The sequence below is a fragment of the Solenopsis invicta genome, chromosome 16 (genome assembly GCF_016802725.1).
Source record: "Solenopsis invicta isolate M01_SB chromosome 16, UNIL_Sinv_3.0, whole genome shotgun sequence".
NCBI classification, from domain to species: Eukaryota; Metazoa; Arthropoda; class Insecta; order Hymenoptera; family Formicidae; genus Solenopsis; species Solenopsis invicta.
The window spans coordinates 17,321,105-17,335,724 of record NC_052679.1 but is presented as its reverse complement, the minus strand read 5'-3'; the positions used below and the strand labels follow the sequence as shown (position 1 = coordinate 17,335,724).

Sequence of the window (14,620 nt, the reverse complement as noted above, 5' to 3'; positions counted from 1 at the left end):
AATAATTCAATAAATCATGTAAAATTTTTACTATTAAACTTAGATGGGATGGGATGAGATAAAGACACAATAGAAACAATCTTGCTTTAATTATACAAGTACGTAAAATATGTGACACATAAAAAAAATCGGTGTTCTTGCGTTATTGATGATACTAGGCGCCCTTGTTTGCGTCCCTCAAAAGGGGCAATACTACCTCTGGCATGAATATTCGCAATTGCGCTGAAGTTATTGGCATTGTTAGAGTACCTATTCTTGTATATGTTTCGGGAATCAGATTCCGTTTGCGATTCCTGGGTTAGTTCAACGTCACTGCGGATGTCGATTCCTGAGGGAACGCAGGTCCAGTCTTATGAGGATCACGAAATTCTGTTAACGCTTTCCAAAGGTGTATTCTATTTCTCAGATCAGATCACTTTGTTTCTCAGACGTCCTATACTCTCGATCTCGGTTTCAAGTACATCGCCACGCTGAAACATCGCGATCGAGCATCGAATATGTCGTCAATGCATCATATGATGAGAGAGTATTATAGTTTAATTAATTTAATTAAGCGTTAAACGTACCTGCAAATATTCGGGTGGATTACGCGTGTACCCGACACCGGCTGGCGTGCCGGTAAGGATCACGTCGCCTGGTAACAACGTCATAAATCTGAAATTTTAACTTAATTATTGCGCGTATTCAGAATTGCACTATCGCGCGATATACATATCATCGTGAAAAATACGAACTGCGAAATATAAGCGACTATTTCGTAAGGTTTGAAGATGAGCTCGCTGGTGTTGCCGTCTTGCTTCATTTTGCCGTTCACCCATGTCCTCACGGACAGATTGTTGATGTCGCATACCGCCTCCTTAGTAATTACGGCCGGGCCGAGGGGACAAAACGTGTCCATCGCTTTGCCAAGCAGGAATTGACCGCCGTTCCGCTTATGTTTCTGCCAATCGCGTGCCGTTATGTCCTGCGCCACTGTGTAACCAAAGATACAGTCCTCTACGTCGTCGTTACTAAGGCCTTTGCAAGTTTTGCCGATCACGATCGCCAGCTCGGCCTCCCAGTCGATTTTCTGTAAATTCAAAAAATCAATTGACTTTTAATCGGGCTACGACCGAGCTCACGCGACTTCCGGAACGCCCTGTACAAACAACACGTGCCGCATTCTACTTTTTCGAAGTCAAGTGTCAAGGACAAACTGCATAATGAATCAATGACGATTCTATGGAGCGACCAGATACGCGAGCGCAACTCGATCGGCATTGGAGCTGCGGACTCAGCGAGAAACCGCTCATAAAGAGGCAACTATCGCAATAGAGCCGCTATGCCCGCGGCTCGAAACGAATAGAACGAAAATGAAAGAGGGATCGTGACGTAATCCCGGCGTACTAAAAATACGCGGTTTCCAAACACCACGGAATCAACACACGGTCCCCGGGGGCATCCCCGCGCTTCGGCAATCAATTTTTGCTCTTCCTCCTCTCTGCCTCGCCGTTGACTTACGTCCGAGATCTGCGGCAGCAGGATGTTGTCGTGCGGCCCGATGATGTTGCTGGGAAATTTGCTAAAGACTATCGGACTCTCCGGCGTCGGTATACCTTGCTCCTGGCAATGTCCGCTGTAGTTGAGGCCGATACAGGCGAGCTTGTCCATGCGCGTGACCGGCGCCAGGAGGTTCACGTCGGCCTCGGGCATGATGCTCCGTCCCTCGGCGACTATTCTGTAAGCAATCGCGCTTAATTCAGCGTCTTGGATAGACTCCGGAATCACTCGATCAAAGTTAATCAACTCGCACGCGAGGAAAAACCTGGAGAATGTTTTTTTTTTCTTTTTTTTTTAACCATCGCGTAAGCCTTTACTAAGTATATATAGAAAAGCTTTGCGGTGTATTAAAACAGGCAGGAGGAAACAGACAGCAAAGAGTAAAAAGAAAAAAAGAGAACTTTAATTATACTCGCATGCAGAAATGCGTCCTGCATTTCCCGTTCCATGCACAATCCTGTTAATTATGATAATCGCTGTCGATGAGCGACATACGGTTCTGTAAACGATAAACGGGCTTTCATGGGAAATCCAACTTGCGGCAACGAGTGTGTAATAACGTCATCAATTATTCCTACGTCTAAATCTCATCAATTACTCCCTGCGTCCAATATCTCGCCAATAATTCCGTATTGCTAATCGATTTGGGTAAACCGAGATTTACATTTCTATTGTGTTCGCTGTGCCACCGTTTCCGATTAATTGCACCGCAAATATGTTATGCGTCGTAGTTTTTGCAAATGTTTCCCTCATCGATTTACGTCTCGTCGGAGATAAGATTACATAACAGAAATATTGCGTGCAAAACATCAAATTCACGTGAAATATGACGTGTAATATAAATTGTTTAACTGAAATCTTTTTAAATTATTGCGTCTTTATGCGTCAATTACCTTCGCGGATTTTTATGAAAATACAAGACATTTAATTGAATAATAAAAAATTGAATACATGCTCATTCAGATAACTTTTGTAATTTAGCTCATTCTAATGCTACTCTGATAAGTTCTAACGATGATTGCTTTGTTCCTACATTATTATCAAAGGAATATCGCTCTTACAAAAATTGAGAAGAAAAGCTTCGCTGGTTATTGATTAACAAAATGGTTATTGATTGATAAAAAAAGATAAAAAGTGAATAATTGATAAATATAATTTGCACTATTGTTCTTACAATTTATTAATAAACAACCTACACAACAGAAATATTATACAATTTTAAGCAACTGGTTATTGATTAATTGATAGTAAAAGAAGATAGAAATTGAATAATTGATAAGTATAATTTGCACTACTGTTCTTACAATTTATTAATAAACATCCTACACAACGGAAATATTTCAATTTTAAGCGACTGCAAGCAGTAATTTATTACAATGTTTATTACCTTGTTATGGCATAATATGAAAATGTAAAAAAACATCGGGAAAAGATTTTATCTCTTCTGTATATAAAATAAGGTTGCTGCGTGGAAAATCATGTTTGTTTATCTGACATGCACGAAATATGACAATGAACGAAGGAGATATCGCATAAATGAATGCTCTAATAGCGAATCGATTACCATTTTTATCACATGTCCCAGTTTGATAGCTAAGCGTCATCTGATGCGATCGATAAATTAAATTGAAAAATAAATGTAAATATATTTTGGAATCGCAGATAAATAAACGCCCCTTTATTTACAACAGCGTGCTGCTTTCACTTAAAAAAATTTCAACTGTCCCAAAGAAGCTTGAGAATCTGCCAATTGGCAGCAGGCACAAGACGCCGCCTTGAGTTAGTATTAACAGCTGTGTCTGATCGAGAGTTAGTTGCAATGATAAGACTCAATTGTTGAATGTCGCGCGACGCAAATGCGACGTGGCGCGCTATGCGAAAGCTCAAAAGCTCTCTCTTTCTCTCTCTCTCACTCTCTCTCAACAATAGCGAAGCGTGATTACGGATGCGAATCGATAAAGGCGATACGTTTGCCAAGACTTAACCGAAATCGATAAGCCGAACAACAGGAAACATGCAATGCACGATTTATAAATGCCAGCCACGTGGTTACGTGACACAGAGCAATTTACACTGATGATCGAAAAAAATCCGCGAGGGCACTTATATATAATTATATATTCGTCACGCGACACATCCGGTTTTTTTTGTCAATTATGCTCAGGGACGATACACAGATCGGAAGTAAGTTCTTCAATATATTGAAATGACTGTTTCGTTTTGATATAGCTTCAAAAGCTGATCGTCCGATTTGGAAAGCCGTTTGCTTGGAAATACCCATTCCCGAATTTTATCGCGATACGAACAGGATGTCCGTTGTCGAATTATTGATAAGGAGATAACTACCTTGTCTGTGATTAAAATTCCGCCGTTTCGCAATCGTCGTATGATTAATTACATTATAAGGATAAGGATGTGTACTGCTCTCGTGTTTTAAAAAGTCACTCTCGCGTCTTCTATTTCGGTACGATATCGCGCCGAAGGTTGGCGAATTTTTTTTCCTTTGTTCGACGAAAGAAAAAAATTACTTCGACAATACTGTGACCAATTGTTCGAATGCTTTGCATATACTTTATTTTTAACTTTCTTCGCCGGGAATGCATAACAACTCGGAATTTAATTGAATACCTGTTAAGAACGAGTGGAAAGTTATGAGAGAGAAAAATATAAAATTAAATATAAAATCAATAAATTTGATAAGGCTATTGATAACATCGAAAAAAGCAATTCGATTGACAAAGGTGTGACTCGATGTACTCTAGCTAAATGAGGCTCAACGGCTGTCGTATACATATGTGCGTAGGCGAAGAACAAGTACAGATAACTATAAGTCGAAAGGGAAGAAAAAAAGGGTCAATAACTACTTTATCACACGAATCGAATGCCGAAAGCACCAACCTCTCTACTGCCTTCCTTAGGTCGAAATCGTCGTCCCTGGCGAAACAAATGTTCACGTTGAGATCGATACTTTTTTTTTCTTGTATCACCCGTTAGTATATTAAATATTCCAAAATGTATGTCCCATAAATTAAAAAAAAGGGGGGAGAAAAATCGCGAGATTAAGCTTTTTAATTATCTCATTAAAAAACGCATTTAATTCCCAAGGGCAAAGAATTTGTTACAAAGGAAAATACAATTGAAAGTTTTAATTTTTTCTTGAATTAAAAAAAAGAATAAGGTCACTAACTGTTTTTTTCGTATTACTCATTAACATTACATAATAATTCCGAGAACTTTTAATCGTACTACTCCAATCAGAAGATGTATTTAATTTTCAAAATTTCTGATTAGAATTTGTCATGACAGAAAACGTAATTGAGAATAATTACAAATCAAAATTATTATTATTATCTAGTATTATTGTGGCCTTGTTGCTTATCTACTGCAAACCACTTTCAAGTTGTAATCTGATTACATTTATGGCGCATTTTAGAAATAATTGCGTATCACGTTAAACGATTATAGATTATGTGCAATAAATATTATGTACACGATTATTATCTCTCGAGCAAAAATTATTTAATATGAAAACATTTCCGAGACACTCCGCGTCTAAATGTTTAGATCGCTTTCCCTACCTCTTGGCCTTCTTGAGAAGATCGTCGCCGCCCTCCAGAAACTTTTTCAATGTGTTGGGTATCCGCGAGTCGACCGCGGACACGGCGATGATATCACCTCCCTGCTTCAGCTGGACCCCGAGATGCTGCGGGCCCCCGCTCTTACTTGTGAATTGGACAAACCTACGAAAATACATTGTGTTTGGTGCCGCGTTAGTCGAACCAGGAAAGTCATGATAGCCGGTCGATTTAATCATCGTGCTTCGTTACGTCACGTGTGACCTGACTTTCTAAATGTAGCGCAACGTCTTTTATCAATTCGTCGCTACGGAATCGCGACAAAACAGCACGAGAAAACCGATAAGTTAATGCACACGCTGCTGAAAATCCAATAATTGCGTACGACGATCAGAACAAACAAAAAGAAAAGAACCGAGTTAAATGTTGCTCCCTAAGACCGGTATTCATAGTCTTAAATAATTTTCAATGTTTTATTGAAAGCGTAATTAATTACAGATTTATGTATACGTACATTTCTTCCTTTCAATTGAAGATTGAAAATTATTTATGACTGTGAATATCGGCGTACGTGAGAAATAATTTTCGCCATTCTTTGTTTTATTTTTTTGTAAATACCCTTGATGAAAAGAATAGACAATGTAGCGGTTAAGTCAGTTTCGAAATAAACGTATGCACATGCATATGGAAATAAAAACGTTTCCTATTAGCATATCTTCAGCGTTTGTGTCTATCAAATTTATGCACGCATGTGCGTACGCGCACTCGCGTGTGCTCCTCGCGTAGGAGAAATCTTCCAATTTGTAGCAATTATGTCCATTTTCATCAATGTAGATTCATTTTAATCTATATTAGTGGTATTCAACTTATTGTATCTCTTCTATCTTTTTTTTTCTCATTTTTAGAATTAAAAAAAATAACAAGTGAGTTAAACCGAAATAAAAGTTATGATCTACATTAAAGTAAGAACGTACGTTTAGTGATGTCGAAACACACTTATTTGCGACGACTAATGTGATTATTATTGCGATATAATTTATCTAAATGGGAAAATTAAATAATATGTTGCGCGACTTTTGCAGTTCAAACGTTTCGTAACGTTTCGACAACCGAGCCCTCTGGTAAGACTCTGTAATTTCTGTTATCGCAAAATATTTTGGAAACCAAACAGAACCGATGAGATAAATTTTTCCCATGTGAAATTGCTGTTTTCATATCGCTTCTGAGGCGCCTTCAATTATTTGTGAATAATATAATATTAGTATTTTTTTTCTTCATTTATTCTGCTCATATTTAGCGATTATGATCTTGAGATCCGCGGTCTTTATATTGCGAGAAAATTCCTGGCAGATCCCAAAGACGCAGGTCCGGAGGCGTGTTCTCTTTTAAGAGAGGCAGACAACGCAGCACGCGTGACTGTCAGGTAGACGTGGACGAACAGCCGAACCGTGGAATTGAACCGACTATCACGAGCAAGCGTGGCAATTAAGGTCCTAGGATAGTCTTTATACCTGAGCTATTAAATTTGACCTTAGAGAATTCGAGAATGAATCTATAATCAATGAAAGGACCGTACAGCTCTTCGAGATCCTTAAGACGGACCTGGGTGTAAGTCGAATTGTGAATACTATCCTGAGACGGTGGAGCGATGTTCAGGGGCTCGATCGTCCCCGAGACGCGAGGGATTCCGCGCACCCGCCGCGTGCTGCGGCCCTGGGGATTACATGCTCACCTCATATCGAGCGTGCTGCTCACGGAGAAGTTTCTGCTGCCGGCAATGCTGGCGACGGCGAGACACTGAATGCCCTCGCTCTTCCCAAACGCGAGGCACGCTCTGCCGAGAAGTCGTAATTTTCCGCGATACGGCATTTTTCTGACGGACGTTTATCGCCGGCGGAGAAGAGAGGGAGGTAGTGATGAGAGAAGCCGACGCAATTCGGATGAACGCCGTGAAAGACGAGACGCAACTGAGACCGAGAGGCACACGCTCCCTCGAGTGTCGCGCGGCACGTAGGGGGTCCGACCACGTGACCTCGTAAGAAAAAAATGCGAACAGGTCGATCGATGTAATTTTTGACAGATCGATGAAAAAGGGAGAGGGGCAAAACGTTGGTTATCACTGAATATATCTGTAAACTTGTAAAACATAAAATACAATGTTGCGTAATATTATCTTATAGTCTCGAAAACATTATCGATCGTGCCAATAAATAATTCCGACATTTGCGCCTAGAAATGTGAATTGTACACATCAATTCTGTCAATTACGAGTATTTAAACTCTTATCGTAATGAAAGAGGGGGGGGGGAGAATCTGTGAAGATATTTCATGTGTCTCGGTGATAATCACTATTTTGTTGTTTATATGTATACAATATTAATAGGCAGTAGTATTATTTAATATTTGGGTGGAGAGAGGGACTACTAAAATAACCTCGATATAAAGATGAACATAAATCTAAAATCAGAGTAGTAACTAGTTAAAAAGTTTTTAATTTAGTTCATTTAAAATGAATTAAATTTTAACTTTGACTAATTAGTTTTGAAATACATAAACATTACCTTATTAACCTTTTTTTTTAAGTTACAAATTTACCTATGTAAAAGAAAAATACATTTCCATGTTTAAAAAACAGTATTTCTTTGTTATTTTATATAAATTTAATTTTCAAATAAAATATTTATTTGGTGACCCATATTGTAATTGTTTTATTTAAAATATTGTAACATTCTAATTTAATATAAATAAAATTGCTTTTCAAAATTAACTTTTAATTTATTCTTGATGCAACTCTTAACTGAGCTTTTTGTTCAAACTTTTATAACGTAACTAAATTTTAGAAGTTATTAAATTATAAGTCATTAACTTTTATTTAGTTTAAAAAAAAACATTAACTTATCCTATCTAAAGCACACAGAATATTTTATGTAACGCATCCAGAAAGATAGTATCACTATAGATAGAGCGTTTGATTACGTAATAAATGTAATTAGTAGTTAAGTAAGAGAACATGGTTTTGAATAGAATCATCTTTAATACCTCTTCAATCATCTAGCAATTAACAATTAGGTAATGATTATGGTAATGGTTGTCTCCTGGTGATCCAAAATTCTTCACGATTGTGATACGGCTCGTATGGATCGTCGACGTAGTAGTGTCGTCTCTTCCAGTACTTGGACGTCATCTTGTCGAGCAACGTCGACTGCTGGGAATTGCAGAATACGTGTTCCCGCAGTCTCTTCCTCCTGGAATTTGATTTCGTCCACAGCTTGTTATGTCGACCTGCATATGTTCTGATCCAGATACCCCTGTAAAAATATTGTTCATTGCTCAAACTTGGGCTTTTATAATACCGAATCGTTCAAGAATATTTGATGCAATCTATAATTTTCAAGATTGCTAAAACGCGTCTGATTATATCCTTGAAATATTACCAGTGCAGTCGGTAGAAACGTTTTACGACTGTCTTCACGGTCCGCCGCTTTCCTTTTGACATGGTAAACTTGATTAATGTTCGCACTGGCACGTTAATAGGTTCTGCTGGCAATGCTAGACGATTTTCCGTCGCCGCATGACTGAAAGGATAACATTAACTTTTACGTAACGACTCAACACCTTATTACTCAGAAATTAATACATTTCACAAATTACTTTTGCAACAATTCTACATTACTTTAATAATGTCTTGTGCTGCGTAGGTCCAGTAGCTGCCCATTTCTGGATAGCGATTGACAGTGCCCCAAATCCTCTATGTTGTACGAAATTCAAAGCGGAGTCGCATCTCGAAGCAACGAAACTTGCTGCACTTGTACTCGTCGTTCTCGCTGCGATTCCTGAAGGAATACTAAATTCAGTAAGTACTTGCAAGATAAAAGAATTACAAATTCGGGATAAAATGTCTTGTGTCCTAACGCGATATACGCGATCAAGTATCGTTTAATCATGCACGACTTCGAGTATGTACGTACGAATCATACTTCGAGCACGTACATACAACCGCCCAAACAGAATGTCGAACTTGCTTTATGGATTGCTCTCACTTGATTTTTGCGAGTTGGAACGTATAGAATATTTAGGAGACTGATGCGCATTAATTTATACCGAATTCAATTAGAAAAAAATGGACGAAGCATTGTGATCATGTGGATCGGAAATCTACAATGATACAATGAAAAAGACGCGAATCTGCGTTCAAGACGAGAATCCCTGCAAACGCACGTTCAAACGCGCGCCCGCGTTCCGATTCCGCGGCGTTCCCTTCGTCAGTCGCGTGTCATGGCGGCGCAGCGTACCTAACCTCCAAACGTCGCACGTCCCATTATACACGACGCAACCAGACGCGAAATCGTCGGCGTATCATGGTGCGACGAACTGTCGACGCGTGACGGTACCTCGCGACACGGCTGCCGATCGCGGGATCAGCCGTGGACCACACGCACACCCACCTCGCAGCGCTGCGCCCACGGCACGCAGCAACATCCTTCTTTTCGCCGCTCTTGCTCTTCGGGCAGTTCCGCCCGGTCCCGGTGGCCCAGCTGTTTTGCTCCGTGCCGTCGTTCCCCTTTTCCCGCTGGCTGCCTGACCGGCCGCTCGAAAGATGTTCCGAATTGGATTAAAATTTCCGTGCAACGGTCTGAATCGGGTACGTAGCCGCGTGCGAGAGAATCGTGGGCAGACGGCGCGCGACCATCCGGGTGAGATCGTCCGCGTTGGAATACCACGGGGATCGCCGTGAAACTACCGTACGATGACACGATCCGCCGTGACGTCGTGTCCTCGCGACAGTGCCGCGCGACGAGCCCGCGCCGACCGACTCCACCACCGTCGTCGGCCGTCGTGCGTCACCGCACGGGGTCGACGGACGAGCGTCGTGGAGTCGGACGAGCAGCGACGACGACGACGACGACGATCCCTGAGGAATCCCTGGCGAGTTGTCCGCGATCGCGGACGAACTTTTCCCGGTCCGCGCGCGCGTGACAAAGATGGCATGTTTTCGCGAGAGCTTACATAACTCCGCAAGTTCAGGAGCTCTGATCCCATCGCCGTTTACCCTTGCAGGTCAAAAAACAGGACTGTTCCAGGCTACATCTGACTGCCAGGTACTACGAGTCGTGGGCACGCTTCAAGTACGAGTCGGATGGAAGGTGAGCCCTACGGTCAAAGTCCATGTTTCGACAGATCTCGCCACTTATCAGACGTGTCATTGCTCGACGGAAATCGTCCTCGTGCCTTGTCAGTCCAAAACGCGATTGACATTACGTTTACGCTCTGTTTACGAGCGATTTCGTGCGGTGAAATTAATGCGCGGTGAGGTTATGTCCGGTCATGTGTTTTCCTAATGTAAGGATAAGTAATTTTATAAATGACACCTGCCACGTGCATTATATCAGCGTTGAATTTGACAAATTTGTCGAGCGTTGAGCTGTCATTAATATTGCGAAAGGGTCAACCTTTGATTAATGTTACAATTTTACTTAAGACTTTTTTGACATTACATATCGTGCATATATTTATATGTACACAAAATGTAGTTTTATACATGTTTTTTTTTTAGGCTATCCAGGGATGTCAGGTTTATATCCAGGATTACTGGCCCCAAATATTCCACAACACCATCAAAAAGGTACAGAACATTATTTATTAAATTAATGCATGTTCTTGTTATTTTTCTTGTGATTTTATATTTGTTAGCTATTCATGTAATTTGGGCGTCACAAAAAAAAGAAAAAGAACTGTTTCAAACAGATTTATTTTAATTACTTGTGTCTTTCTCTAACAGTGACAAGAAAGGGGGCTCGGGCACATTGATAACTCTAGGGGCTGTAACAATAGGTACCTTAGGAATATTAACGTACGCCAAAAACGATCCAGAGGTTCGAGCTACCCTCGAAGGATGGATTCCTGGCACAGACAAAGCTATCCGGATTATCTTCCAGGAAGATTCCAGTTACTTCGACGTTGTACTTACATTTTTTGGAACGTTGAAGCAAACGTAAGAAAAGAAAAATTATGTACAACGTTAATAATTATTGTGATAATTATTTATTTTATTAGTGAATTGTAAATGTTTTTTTTTTACAGGATATTGGACATGTTCATCAAGGAGACATCAGAATCAGAATCAGGTCAGGCAAGAATACAGTACACAGAATACATACGTGAGTCCCAATCCATGCCTAATTCCTTAACTCCTACTCATGTCATTCTTTTTCTCATATCTTCTGTGATCTTCCTTGAGTGAAACATTTTCTTAAGATTATATATATATTACATAATTATAACAAATAAGGCTCCCACTAACTTTTAACAACTAACTTTCATGTGTGTGGACTACAGCGCCCAAGTCAGCTTTTAAACCGTTGGTTGAACAGAAAGAAGCACCTATTAACAAGAATTCTGCCGACATTCGTGTTAGTAAAGAGAAGCGTGAGAAAGTAGATGTTGGTATGTTTGTTTTAGCTCTTGTAATTATTTCACATGAAGTCTACGTGGAACATAATTAAATAATTCTTATTTTATAGTGATTGAGAAGCCAGCACCGCCTCCTAAACCTGTACGCGATGAATTGGTACCCCAAAATCTCATCGAGTTGGAAACGTATTGTGGCGAAGCTGCTGCTAAAGCTATTGCGGCTTATCACAATGCCGTGCACGCGCTTCAGGAATACAATCGCGATGTTGTCAAAGTAGTTGAAAGTGCTGGCACTACGATAAGTGGAGTCGTCTGGCAGAGGTAATTTTCGTTATATTTACGTAATCAGTTCACGCTTCACTCGCAGTGAATATTGATTATGTAATCAGATTTGTCACATTTGTAGGTTAAAGGAAGCAACAGAAAAGAGGAAACAAACCATACAACAGGCAGAAGAACATGCGAAAGATGCGTTAGATTCGCTTAAGAGCATGTACAATCGAATCGATGAACCTGGGCTTGAAGCAGCCGCTCACATGAAAACAGCCGCGAGGCGGAACATTAGAAAAATTATGGATGATGTGGACGAAGCCAAGAAAAAATATACTGAAGAGCTGCAGAACAGTAACGTCTCAGAGCGCTACTGGAAGCAGGTTCAGACAGCGCGGGAGAACTTCAACGAAGAATTGCAAATTCTATTTCCCAATATAAATATTCATGATAAGAAGTTGTCTGTCAGTGAAGAAGCCTTCGATTTATTCGTCCTGCATATGTATCACAAAGTTAACAATCTACAAAAGGAGTTGGAGAAATTAAGAGTAAGTTGTTAGTATTATTTATTTGACATAATTCTTATAGCCTCCTGATTTACATCTCAGAAACTCTTTTGTGCTGCAACATTGTCATTTTTAACGAGATTGATAATATTGCATTGACAATATCATCAGGATCTTTAGAGAAAAATTATTTAATTATAGACAGTCAGTGAAGTTAAAGTGAAAGCGGCATTGAGGACGACGGGTGAGGACACAACTCAAGAAAAGCTGGATGCGCTGATTAACCTCGCGACTAACCAGGAGAGACTGGAACTTGAAGAAAAGCACTCAAAACAGGTAAGAATTCTTTTAATATATTTCCAACTTGAAACATGAATCGCGAGTACATTCAGATGTTCATCTTTAGAAAATTAATTTAAAATTTCTTTGAATGAGGTACAGAATTTTTAATTTATTAATCGTAATGTGCAAACGTCACGCGTATTATTCCATTATACGTTATCGCATTTATGTTTCTTCGTTCATGCATTACGCTTTAGAGAAGTGCTAATTCTATAATACGTGTATACACGTCCGTGACGAGAGAAGCAATATATCCAAGCGCGATTCAAATGGCTTCAAAGCGCCTTGCTTGGTGTGTGAATCGTGCACTGGCCGCGCGATGTTGCATGCTTTTATACGCTTCAGATCTGTTCTCTTAGTATACAAATACAGATGCGAGCTTTAGCGCCATTATTAATGTTGCCCTAGTCATTCAAACGACTATGCACAGTCACACGTGAAATCGTTTACTGTCGTTGCAGGGAACGCAGATATATAGTCGTGCGAATTAAAGAGAGATGGCATAAAATGAGATTCTTTCATTAAATTGCTCCTTTATGATAATCGTATGAGGCGCGAAAAATTTCTGAGATTTCTAAGAAAATCTATTACGCGGCGAAAGAGAAAAATGACGGGAGAAAGAGGGAGGGGGAGGGCAGTTAAAAACCGAGCGATGGAAATGGTGGTGCTTAAGTTGTAAGGCGAACGAATAGAGAGATCACGGTGATAAAGCGAACCTTCATTAAAGAACGTTGGAAATAACGGAATAAGAAAGTAACAACGGGTCACTTGAGTCATAGACGCTTTACTGCTCTTTTCTCAGGATGTCGAATGGCACGTAAAATAATATCCCGGCAGCATTGCTTCGTAAAATTACGTTTTACAAGACTCTATACTATACCAATAAGGCGTTTTTTCAACTTTAATAATCCTTTATCAAATATCTTTAGTAAGAGCGTGGCAATTTTGAGAGTCAAATCGAAACCGAATCGCTTTCCGCACACGGTAAAGCCGAGTTGCATTCAGATCGGGGGGCACAGGTGCATCGGTGTTTTGTTCGTATATGACGAATTTAAATCGGCGGCACCGAGTGCAACGTCACATACGTGATACGTCCGAACGAATCGCGCGTCGGAGGCTGGCTCCGGCAGCGCCAATCCCCCTTGGTCCTTTTATTTATTTCCATTTGGCCGAACGCCAATATTTCAACAGCAACGGGCGATATTATTCCCTTGGAGTGTACGGCGTTTGTATGCCGTAGCCCGTACGTACCACCGCGAGGTATCCGCTGAGGAACCATTGTGACTCACTGTCCTCATAGTTGTCCGACAGCTCTTTCCTGGCTCCTCCTGTCTTTATATCCCCGATCTCTCGGTCTCTATCTCTCGGGACCGCGTCGTCGAATATAAATCTTGTCGAATCGATCCGCGCGGCGGGCTCGCACGACCTTTTGTTCTCGTTTCGGGACGGGAACAGCGGTGTCCTCTAATTGCTATTTGTCTACGAGCTTCCGGTACCGCTCGTTAACGTCCGGTCGGATATTTTACCGTTAATGCATCGCGGACGGGCGGACGTATCGCCGAGCGATATCCCTGAATCATCCATTAAATCACATATATGTATGAGAAAGAGACAGCGGAATTAATTAAATGGTAATCATTGCATAATTTGTTCATAAGTTACCGTTGACAAACGATTCTCCATTTTACGATAGTCGATGCGAGCTGTCGGGGCAAATGCAATGAAAGTGTGTCATGTCGTCATTGTAGACGCGAACTTTACGGTGCGTTTGCGCTGTTCCTCGTCGTGCAAAGAGGGCTCTCTCTCTCGCGTCATTTAATTAACGTAGTTTCGCCTCGGAAAAACAACTCGTCGTCGTCGTTGTCGTCGTCTTCGTCAACGCGAGCGGCTCCGAATGTTTTCGTCCCAATATCGCGAGAACGGAGGCAAAGTCATGCCATAACTCATCGCCAAATGAAACGGTCATTGTAAAAGAGT

General features: G+C 40.6%; 3 protein-coding genes across 6 annotated transcripts in view; 1 reads left to right on the top strand and 2 right to left on the bottom strand.

Moving 5' to 3' along the window:
• Positions 1 to 70: 70 nt before the first annotated feature.
• Positions 71 to 7,100, bottom strand: LOC105203075 (fumarylacetoacetate hydrolase domain-containing protein 2A). Of its 2 annotated transcripts, XM_011171829.3 has the most exons (7): positions 6,847 to 7,100; positions 5,118 to 5,279; positions 4,438 to 4,473; positions 1,501 to 1,717; positions 735 to 1,069; positions 567 to 654; positions 71 to 470 (listed from the first exon to the last, which is right to left on the bottom strand). In XM_011171829.3, exons 1-7 carry the CDS (start codon positions 6,981 to 6,983, stop codon positions 408 to 410), a joined length of 1,038 nt encoding a protein of 345 aa, XP_011170131.1. In that variant the 5' UTR covers positions 6,984 to 7,100; the 3' UTR covers positions 71 to 407. The 2 variants fall into 2 exon arrangements, with proteins under 2 accessions (XP_011170131.1, XP_011170132.1); XM_011171830.3 differs by lacking the exon at positions 4,438 to 4,473 and having other exon boundaries at positions 6,847 to 7,099.
• Positions 7,101 to 8,128: 1,028 nt separating this feature from the next.
• LOC105203074 (39S ribosomal protein L35, mitochondrial) lies at positions 8,129 to 9,735 on the bottom strand. Its single transcript, XM_011171828.3, has 4 exons — positions 9,560 to 9,735; positions 8,788 to 8,947; positions 8,549 to 8,689; positions 8,129 to 8,422 (listed from the first exon to the last, which is right to left on the bottom strand). Exons 1-4 carry the CDS (start codon positions 9,591 to 9,593, stop codon positions 8,191 to 8,193), a joined length of 567 nt encoding a protein of 188 aa, XP_011170130.1. The 5' UTR covers positions 9,594 to 9,735; the 3' UTR covers positions 8,129 to 8,190.
• Positions 9,528 to 14,620, top strand: part of LOC105196433 (MICOS complex subunit Mic60) — a 37,039-nt gene continuing 31,946 nt past the window's right edge. The window contains exons 1-9 of one of the 3 annotated variants that reach the window (XM_026133761.2): positions 9,528 to 9,756; positions 10,173 to 10,258; positions 10,669 to 10,737; positions 10,894 to 11,106; positions 11,196 to 11,239; positions 11,451 to 11,558; positions 11,636 to 11,846; positions 11,932 to 12,343; positions 12,503 to 12,637. In XM_026133761.2, the coding sequence (XP_025989546.2) occupies positions 9,712 to 9,756; positions 10,173 to 10,258; positions 10,669 to 10,737; positions 10,894 to 11,106; positions 11,196 to 11,239; positions 11,451 to 11,558; positions 11,636 to 11,846; positions 11,932 to 12,343; positions 12,503 to 12,637 (1,323 nt within the window). In that variant the 5' untranslated portion in view covers positions 9,528 to 9,711. Of the gene's footprint in view, positions 9,757 to 9,966; positions 10,100 to 10,172; positions 10,259 to 10,668; positions 10,738 to 10,893; positions 11,107 to 11,195; positions 11,240 to 11,450; positions 11,559 to 11,635; positions 11,847 to 11,931; positions 12,344 to 12,502; positions 12,638 to 14,620 lie in introns of those variants that run through there. The other 2 variants (XM_026133762.2, XM_026133763.2) reach the window with 2 other exon arrangements.